At 49.9% G+C, this 8,858-nt stretch overlaps 1 protein-coding gene across 1 annotated transcript in view; it reads right to left on the bottom strand.

Moving 5' to 3' along the window:
- The window catches only part of Wnk2 (WNK lysine deficient protein kinase 2), a 106,486-nt gene that overhangs the window by 27,729 nt on the left and 69,899 nt on the right, over window positions 1–8,858 (bottom strand). The window contains 7 exon segments of the mRNA XM_052156862.1: window positions 3,791–3,910; window positions 4,463–4,508; window positions 4,619–4,789; window positions 6,598–6,714; window positions 6,782–6,950; window positions 7,795–7,844; window positions 8,305–8,598. Of these exon segments, the coding sequence (XP_052012822.1) occupies window positions 3,791–3,910; window positions 4,463–4,508; window positions 4,619–4,789; window positions 6,598–6,714; window positions 6,782–6,950; window positions 7,795–7,844; window positions 8,305–8,598 (967 nt within the window).

The following is an 8,858-nucleotide window of genomic DNA, read 5'->3' as shown; positions in this document are numbered from 1 at the left end:
TCTCTGTGTAACAGAGCCCTAGCTGTCCTGGACTTGCTATGTAGACCAGGTTGGCCTTGAACTCACAGAGATCCACCTGGCTCTGCCTTCCAAGGGGATTGCTGGGATTAAAGGTGTGCTCCATCACACCAGGCCCTAGTAGCATACGCTCTTAACCACTGAGCCTTCTCTCCAGCCCTCATCCACCTTTTTTCCCCACATACACTATTTAAGTTTCTAGTAGTCACATCTCTTTAGCTCAAGTTGTTAGGTTTCTTACTCCATTTTAAAATTATTGCCATTTAAAGTTTATCATTTTATTATTTTCTAGAGATTTTTCTTCCTCTCTAAAGCTTTTTTTTTAAACCAACTTTATTTTCTTTCCTTTCTTTTCTTTTGAATTACTTGATTTTTTTGATCTTATCTATTATGATTTTTGAGTACATTTTTTTTGAACAGTTCTTTTAATGGTCATGCTAGGAATTCCAAAGCACACGCTCAACTTCCCAATCTTCATAGACGTCATTGGAACACACAGTCCATTCAGAGTCACTTCAGATGGAATGCAGGAGCCTTATAATCACAGATTACTTTGCTTCCCTCCTGCAGCTGCGTTCTGTGTCCACATAGATGAAAAGCTCATCTGCTTTATGGTTCTGAAATTTCAGCTGCCACGTTTCAACCGACTCAAGAGGAGAATGGTCTGTTATAACCATCTCCTGATACACACACACACACACACACGCACACGCACACGCACACGCACACGCACACGCACACGCACACACACACACCATTGTTGTTCTTCCTACTGTTGGCGCTGTCCGGGGTTGTCTCCTGTCTGAAGATCCTGAATCTTGCAGAGTAAGTGCTCTGGAAGCAAATTCTCTTGGCCATCTTTACTTGAGAAAGGCACCATTTTGTTTCTGTCTCTAAGGGGCATTTTCTCTGAAGACAGAGAGGTCTTAGGGCTTTTCACCGCCTTTCAAATGCGTCGGCTTGCTTCTGGACATCATGGCTTCCACTGAGAAAGAAACACGTGGCCCTCTGAAGGTCCCTTCCTTTTGGTGACATCATTTTGCTGGCGGCCTTTGCCTTTTTGTTCCCAGCAGACTGATGCTGTGTTTAGGTGTGGTTTTCTCCACTCTCACCTGCGTGGAGTTTGCTTGGTTTCCTAAATATCCAGATTCCACATCTGGCAAAAGTTGAGGTGCTTTCAGTGTGACTTTCTCTCATCTTTTCCTGTACTTTTTTTCCTCTCCTGAGCTCTGCACAGTGTCAGAGTTCCGGCAGGCCCTTGAAGCCCTGCTCATTTTACCCCACTTTTCTTTTTTTTTTTTTTCTTTTTAAATAAGATGTCTTATTTATTTATTTAATTTATATGAGTACACTGTAGCTCTTCAGACACCCCAGAAGAGGGCATCAGATCCCATTATAGATGGCTGTGAGCCACCATGTGGTTGCTGGGATTTGAACTCAGGACCTCCGGAAGAGCAGTCTGTGCTCTTAACCACTGAGCCATCTCTCCAGCCCTACCCCACTTTTCTTCCCTAAGTACCAGCTACATAATTTGAACATAAATATTTCAACTTTTAGGGTTAAAACTTGCATGCATTTTTTTCTTCTCTGTATCTTTCTTCCCCTGACACCTTCTACTTAACATTTGTTTCAAGAATGTTTGTGACTGTTGGCTCAGTCACATTTATAATGGCTGCTTTGAGCTGCCAGATCATCCAACATCTGTGACATCTCGCTAATAGGCAGGCTGGCTGTTTCTAGGAAGCTGACATTTCCTAGGTTTCTACTTGCCAAGTAATTTTGGGTTCTATTTTCAATATCTTGAATGACATATCAAACTTAAAATTTTTTGGCAACTATGCTATTTTTGCTTCAAGCCCATGGTCAACATGACCAGGAATAGTAACCTGCAAATTGCAGCTGGTTCAATTTCCAATACTTCTTCTTTTTTTATTTATTTATTTTATTTTTTGCAGTACTATTAGAAACTGATATAGTCACTTAGAAGCCAGTCAGGAACCTGGGTGGGGTTTATCCCTTAGCTTAGCTTATCACTAGTTTAATATGCCAATCAGAGTGCCACCTGTGTGGCCATGCATGCATGCATGCACGCACACATGCACAAACGAACACACACACACACACACACACACACCAGCTGAGTGAGGGCATATCAAAGACTCCAGTTTACTGAGACTACCTCTCAAGTTTCTCTCATTTTGTACCCTTGTGATATTTCTTGGTTCCCTTGGACCTCTGCTCTGAGCGGCACTGGTCAGAAACCAGCCAGTTTTACGACTGTGACAAGTAGGGCTGGGCAGTGGAGAATGTAAGAAAATCAGCAGGTTTCAGGGATGCTACTGCAGCTCTAGAGCTTTCCCTTCAGGGTTAGCTGACTCCTGCCCCATAGATTTCCCTAGGCACCAGGGTTCCTCTCTGCAGGCCTGCCTCTTTCAGCCCCTCAGACACAGCCTCAGCAGGGACACCCAGATGCCTGGACTTTACAACCCTTCTTTCTCCAGTGTAGTAGCTGCTGCCTTGCTCAGACACTCCTGTAGGATGGGAGATGCTCCCAGTTGCAAAGGGGCTAAGACTCAGCTTATATCTGGTTTCTGTACCCTTAATTAGGACCTGATAAATTTTTACTGTCTTCAAATTTCCAGTGCCTTTGACATGTGACTTTCAGAACTCATCAAGTCTTTTGGTCCTCCTCTGCGGACAGTTAATTCAAATTAACATGTCTGTCACCTACTTCTCCACCATATTCAAACTTTCTATGGTTTCCAGGGTCAGCAGTATATAGATGAAGGGTGAGGGTTTAACTGTGCTCTTAGTGCCACTTTACTATCTGTTAATGTCATACCACACTGTGACACTCCACGGTCCTTCTACCAGATGGCATGCTAAAATTTACCTGCCTGTGACAGATGTTGGACTTTCCTCACACCAGGGAGTATGTATAAGCCAAGGAAAATGGATTATGTGAAGAGTCACTCATTTTGAAAGTTACTCTTCAGGTGAGGTCCCCAGCCCCTGGCCTCTGAGGAGAGGCTGAGCCCAAGCCCCCAAGCATCCTTCAGTGAACCTTACTATTGCGATGACCTTCTCCCTGTGGTTGATAACGAATCTCCAGAAGTACAACAGAGTTCACTGGAAACATACGATAAGGAGACAAACTGACTTACATATCCTCTTCATGAATGTAGTATGACGGAAACCCAGGCTATTTAATGATCAGATTTCTTGCCAAGTGATGAGGCATTAAACCTTAAGTTTGTTCCAATGACTAGTTCGGCCTTCTAAAACCACAGACATAAAAATCAAGTCTTAACCAGAGGCGCTGAAGGAAAAGTTCAGATACCCAAGGGGATAGGTGCAGGCGGTCTCAGAAGACTAGCACAGCCTGTCTCCCATGTGACAGCTGAGAATTATGTAGTCTCAGGATCCCACCTCCCCGTGCAGAGCAAGTCCTCCAGAGAGCATGTCCACCATGGGTGTACTGAAGGTGACAGAGACAGGAGAGAGTCCCTGAGCACAATCACTACGCTGGCACCTCTCGTGAGTGGCAAAAATAATAAAGCCAGCTCAGGCCAGTGCTGCCCTGATGAAAACAGTAGAGAACAGGAAGGAATGGTAACACGACCCGTAGGCTGTCCTGAACTTTGGAGCGATGGTATGGGTCCGCAGCGGCTGCTTTCACGGTACCCAGTACTCAGCGTATCCTAGCCCAGGACTTCACAGACAGAAGCTCCTAGGTTGCTATGGAAGGGGTCTGGGTTCTGTGTACTCCTACCTTGGCTGGCTTCTGGCTGCAAGGAGCTTAGAGGAAGTGGGGGTGATGATTCGGAAGTGTCTGTTGCTGGGTGTTCAGCCACCGGACAGATGATAAACCACCTCTTCCCCGTGTGCAAGACTGGGAAACAGAGCATAAAGAACTGCTGAGAGGGAGCCGGTACCTCTAGGCTAGGGCGCCATGCCAAACCCCAGGAGGCACTGGGAAGCTCATTCCATCTGTGGCAGGGGCTCAAGCTCTCTCTTACAATCCTAAACAGCTTCGCTCCACGGCTTCCTGTAGGCCCCTTGATAAGGAGGCCTTGGGAAAGGGCTGCTATCGGCTCCTATCAACCAGAAGAGGGTAGAGTGGGCACCCAACCCAGGGAGTCTCACTGGCCGCTGGAGACTCTCAGAAAAGCTTGATTTAGTTCTTGGGGTGTCTACAGCATCAGCCTTGCAGGAAGTGATGGCGGCCAGAGGTTAGTGGCTACTGGGACAGGGTAGCCATAAGCAGCTGAGAGACCAACATCACCACTCTCACAATCCTTCTGGTGCAGTGGCCAAAGCTCGTGCCGCTATGCTCCACAGGGAACTTCGGTCAAATGCCTGCTTTAGAGCACCGAGGATACAGGGAAATGGTTCTTCCCTAAGGCTGGAGACTGCCAGCCTTACCTTTCTGAGACAGACTTACCATTCTGCTGATAGACAGGGGCATTGGCTTGGGGTTGTCCATTGTCCTGCATGAGGGAAAGGGATTGTGGGTCAGATGCCTTCCTCACTGAGAGCTTTTTTCTGAGCCTCTTGCCTGCTGCATCCACCAGCATGCCCTGGGGACCTGGGCTCTCACCTCCCCCGTGGCCAGACCACAGGTACCCAGATGTGGAGGGCTGGTCCCTGTATCAGAGCCGTGATCAGCATCCGTGTCCTCACTGAGCATGTCTTCTGCCTTGTCCATGACGTCCTTCATCTGCTCGATGAATGTCTCTCGCTCAGCGGGCAGGATAAAGTCATGCTCTACCTACAAAGAGACATGGGACTGCTGGTGATGACCTTCCATAGCCTACGGTTGCTCGGGGGCTCTGTCAAGGAGACACATACCTCTATCCTGCTAGATACTAGATACTGTTCTCCTGGCGGGCCAGGTCTGAGTCCAGAAACCCCTGATTCTATAATGCCTACATTGGCTGCCTCCTCATGGTCAAGGAGTTCTTGTAGAATTGACTGTCTTCCATTCCTCACCCAGCAGTGGGAACAACAACAACAGCAACAACAACAACAACAACAACAACAACAACAACAACAAAACAGTCCAGGCCTGGGATATAGAGGTAACTAGAGGGCTAATACCATACCTGGATACCAGGGCCTTTGTGCTAGGCTCACCAGGATATAGTCACTGCCTTTAATGCTCCTGTGGGTGACCTTGGCCCACTGTGTCTTGGCTGCCTTAGGCAGATTCGGCATGATTTATCTCCCTGTACAAAGAGCTGAAGGGAGAGACACCAACTGTCTTCTTCCCTAGGGGTCTCCAGTACTCGCTCTAACCATTTCTTCCCATTCATACAAATGTATAGCCTACACATGCCTGGACCATCCATCCTTTGTGGGCTCCTACAAGATAGCTGAGGCAGTATTCTTCCAATCACCTAGACAACGCCCCCAGAGTACCACTACTCCCTCAGATGAGGCTGAGGCTCCCCTCCTTGGCTACCCCCTGAGTGTGGCTTGCAGCCTGTATGTGCAGGGCTGCCTGAGGGTGGAGTGCAGCGGCTGTGGTCAGGAGCACCCAGAAAGGCGGCGGCATGCAAGATCACATGGAATGTTGTAAATGTAGCAAAACTAAACCAAAGCCCCCTATGGCTTCCTGATAGGAACACGTTTCTTCCTCTTAAAAAGAAATTAAAGAGATCAAAAACACATTTAAAAGCAGATCAGAGGAAAACATAAAAGTTCAGGGTTCAAGTATAAATTGAAACCCAAACCAAGCTAGTTCAAACATCTGGTTTCCTCTTTACAATGGTCTGCTATGGTAATAGGTCTAAGACCCAAGGATTGGAGCACCCCACATGCGGCAAGATGGTCCCGCTCCACATGTGACAAGATGGTCCCAGAGGAGGCGAAGAGAAAGCTGGCTGGGTGCCAGCATTCCTCTCTCTCTCTCTCTGCTTCATGACTGTGGATGCAAGGTGACCGGCCATCTCACACTCCTGGTGCCAAGACCTTCCCTAGCCATGAGCTAAGTTAAACACTTCCTTTCTTCTGTCAGGTGTTTTGTCTCAGCAGTGAGACAAGTAACTCCCACCGCTCCCCATTCCACCATGACACCTGTGCTTCCACTGGAGCCTCCTTGGGGAGCACAGCCCAGGGCAACGGGAAGCGTGGATGCACATGAGCTGTCTGGACACTTACACACTGCTTAGGGGGAGAGCTTTTAGATAACTTGGCTTTAAAATGCATGACACAATCCTTTATGGAGTTCATCGGAGGAAAAAGCAATAGAATGAGAGGGGGTGGGGGAGTCAGAATCCAGGGGAAACCTAAGACCAAAAAAGATGCAATTTAGATGGAGAATCGTGCAGGTGCTTTGGACCTGAACTGTCTTTACATAGGAGTCTGTGGAAGAGCCCACAAAAACCACCTGCAGGAAGCTGATGCTCTCCTTGGGTATCCACAGCTCTGGGGACAGTTGCTAAGTTTTGTGCCCGACCCACAAGCCATCCAAACACCTTCGTGCAGGATCGAACTCAAAGTTTTAATGAGTGTAAGGACCTCAAGGAAACGGCCTCCCCCCTTCCTCCCCGCCCCCTTCCCCCGACCCAGCCTTACCATGTACGTGGCAATCTCATCCGGAGCGTCCCCATCAAGGTCAAACTTGAAGGTCACCATCTTATGGTTATGCGTTTCCAGCTGACACTCCACCATCTTGTCCCCCGTGTTACACACCTGCAGGAGGTCATGGTCAGACTGCAGAGGACTTCACACCCATGTGCCCCAAACAGCAGCCACTCACATTCAGGATAGTGAGCCGGGGCCGGCTGGCCCTCTCCTGCCTTGAGCGCGCGCGAGTGGACCTACGGTGGTGTTTCCGGGCGGCCCTTCCCTCCAGCCTGCCCCCTCCAAAGGTGCCTTCACAGATGTCACTCAGATCTCTTCCAGAGGTGGCATCAGAACCTCCAAAGCTGAGGGGAAACCAAGAGTGTTAACAGCTTACACGGATTAATCAGAAAATCCACGCTGCTCAGTTCAGCCTTGGAGCTCTAAAGCCTTCAGCGCCTGAAGCTGTGACCTGTAAAGATGGCGGCACCCAGCCTTCAAGGGGACTGAGACTTCGCTTCTTCCAGTACCCATCCTGTAACACCCAGGGGCCAGGGGAAGCACTAGCTTCCCAGTGATGGGCTGAGTGGCCCTGTAGGCCCTTTGCTGTGGAATGGGTCTGCATGTTTCACCTTCCCCATCTGAGCAAACAAGACCTCAGACACTCTAGGCCTGTGAGGTCTGCTAAGCTTCCTGCATGCACAACATCCAATTTTCTGCGATGGTGGGATCCCAGCTACCTCCCATTCCCACTTCAATAAGACCAGCACTGCCACCCCAGATCACAGGAGTTGAAACCTGAACATCTGGGCCTAGGCATACCACAGAGTTCCGAGGCTCTCACCCACGACCTTCCCCTTTTGGACTGTCCTCAGCACAAGGACTAGTGCCAGGACCACAGCTCAGCAGGGACCAACAACAACCAGGGCTCAACCTGGACTGACAAGGTCTAGTGCCTAGCAGGGGCTGACGACAACCAGGATTCATCCTGGGTTGACAAAGACCAGAAAGATGGTCCCTGAGCCACTCTGGGTCAGATTTGAAAAGCGGGGAGGGGATGGGTGTGCAATATCTGTTAAAAAAAATCCTGATAGTGTCCTAGGAAACTAGAACAGGATCTGAATGAAAGTGCCAAGCAGTACTAGGCTGGGCCAAGCTGGCTCCTGAGCCTGTATCCCCACCCATCCTGAGGGCAAGGCAGAGCGGTACCTCTCACAGGTCTGTGGGGGGCCAGGGGGTTTGTCTTGTGAGACCTGCTCCTAAAATAAAAACAGAGTAAAGAGGACAGGGTTACATTGTGCCCATCTGGCTCCCCCCTCAGTGGTGAGGCCAGCCGCAGCATGCAGCTGCCTCCCCACCTCCTCTGAGGCTCTTTGCACACAGGGCCCAGTGTGTGGCGAGGGTAATCTTGAAAGGCTCGGAGGCAAGCAGACTCTTGAAACCCAGGGTTGCTTCCTTCCACAAATTGCTAACCTGCTTTGATCATTCCCTAAAAAGGACACTAAAAAGGGGTTGTGAAAGCCCTCGGCAACCTGCATACACTCTCTGAGGAAAACCCATTTCTGAATTTCACGCTTGCCCTCCTAATGTGGGCCAGTGCAGAGCGGGAGGCAAAGCAGCTTGGAGAATCTGTTCCAGGGCACACTGTGCCTCAGGCAAGCTTCCCTCACCTCGAGGGCTGAGACCCCAGCAGCTCGAGCAGAGAACAAAGGCACACACCTCTTGGGCCGCGTCCACCATCAGTTGGACCGCAGGGCAGGGGCCAGCGACTGCAGGCCCAGTGGGCAGAGGTGGGTTTGTTGGCGGGAGGAGTGCAGCGGTCTGGGTGGGCACACTCTGAGAGGCTGCGACCACTGTAGGGGCCAGGGAGCTGGGGATCTTGGGCAGGAGCTCAGGGACAGCAGGCAGAAGAGTGTCTGGCAGAGGAGGGGAAAGGACAGCAGGCGGCAGGGACACGGCAGAGACTGGAGCAGCAACGTCTGAGGTGTACGACGGAGGGTGGCCCAGCAGGACCTGGGGACACAGGGGATAAATAAAACCACAGGCTGGGTGCCAGGGGGCAGTGGCAGAGGCTGTGCCCAGCTACGTAAGTGAGCACGCAGGTCAGGAAGGATGAAGGAATGACCCTTTCCTATCCAAACGTTCCCCGAAAGCGATCCTCGTCTTAAAGCATACCTGGACCGTGGATCTGGCAGAGGTGAGCCTACTCACACACCTCCGTGTGGGAATACGTAGGCCTAGACTCCTAAGAGCCTCAGATAAGCCCAGATGAA

Source organism: Apodemus sylvaticus, chromosome 14 (assembly GCF_947179515.1).
Source record: "Apodemus sylvaticus chromosome 14, mApoSyl1.1, whole genome shotgun sequence".
NCBI classification, from domain to species: Eukaryota; Metazoa; Chordata; class Mammalia; order Rodentia; family Muridae; genus Apodemus; species Apodemus sylvaticus.
This window is presented reverse-complemented; position numbering and strand designations above follow the sequence as displayed.